The sequence below is a fragment of the Seriola lalandi genome, unplaced genomic scaffold (assembly GCF_002814215.2).
Source record: "Seriola lalandi dorsalis isolate HSWRI2012SDOR001 ecotype SW California unplaced genomic scaffold, Sedor1 jcf7180002007981, whole genome shotgun sequence".
Lineage (NCBI taxonomy): Eukaryota > Metazoa > Chordata > Actinopteri > Carangiformes > Carangidae > Seriola > Seriola lalandi.
In genome coordinates, this window is record NW_019478634.1 from 1 (window position 1) to 1,048 (window position 1,048).

At 53.0% G+C, this 1,048-nt stretch overlaps 1 protein-coding gene across 1 annotated transcript; it reads right to left on the reverse strand.

Moving 5' to 3' along the window:
* Window positions 1–23: 23 nt before the first annotated feature.
* On the reverse strand, window positions 24–858 carry LOC111672220 (alanine--tRNA ligase, mitochondrial-like; the record flags this gene model as incomplete). The annotated part of the gene is made up of 3 exons (XM_023429581.2): window positions 24–257; window positions 429–573; window positions 667–858. Coding segments are annotated over 3 exons (487 nt in total), but the record flags the coding sequence as incomplete, so codon positions are not given.
* Window positions 859–1,048: the final 190 nt, after the last annotated feature.

The window sequence follows — 1,048 nt, forward strand, 5'->3', positions numbered from 1 at the left end:
ACACACACACACACACACACATATATAAAAACAAACAGCATTGGTGGTTTGTTTTTACAACCAGCTGATTGGCTGTCCAGTGCTCTGACAGCTGATTGGTGGACGACTCACTCAGCTCCTGACATGCCTGGATGAACTCCGTCAGCGATGCAGACTGACAGAGTGCGGATGTGGTCCGACACCACCCTGTATGCCATGTCCACCTTCCCATGGTCCGCTGCACCCATCCTGCCGCTGTATGGCCCCACCCTCGACCTCTGAGGACACACACATCACCGTGACAGATGTATCACCCTGACAACCAACACATCACCATGACAACATGTGTCGGTCCTCGCTACATCTGCTCCCTCATGGATATGTGGTGGCATCACCACACCTGGTCTACCTGGTGTCATGGAGGACTAGCTGGTGTCATGGCGGACTACCTGGTGGATGTCGTGGATCAGGGGGGTGAACAGGTCCGTGTCGTAGTTTGATCTCTTTCCCTGCAGAACGCTCACCAGTCTCTCCAGTCCCATCCCAGTATCCACACTGAACTGGGGCAGCAGCCGCAGACTGTTGTCCACCTCCCTGATCTCACACACACACACACACACACACACCATCAGAGAAACCCCCTAATGAACTGAACTGGTTTGATGTGGTCTAGGTGTGTGTGTGGACCTGTTGTACTGCATGAAGACCAGGTTCCAGATCTCCACCACATCAGGACTGTCAGCGTTGACCAGCGACGCAGCGTCTCGTCCCCCAACATGGTCGTAGTGGATCTCGGTGCAGGGGCCACAGGGACCAGAGTCCCCCATCTCCCAGAAGTTCTCCTTCAGGCCAAACGGCAGGAGGTGACTGGGGGGGACCCTGAGGAGACATCAGTGACATCATCACTGACATCATCTGACATCATCACTGACACTGACATCATCACTGACACTGACATAATCTCTGACATCATCACTGACATCATCACTGACACTAACATCATCACTGACATCATCACTGACACTGACATCATCACTGACATCATCACTGACACTGACATCATCACTGA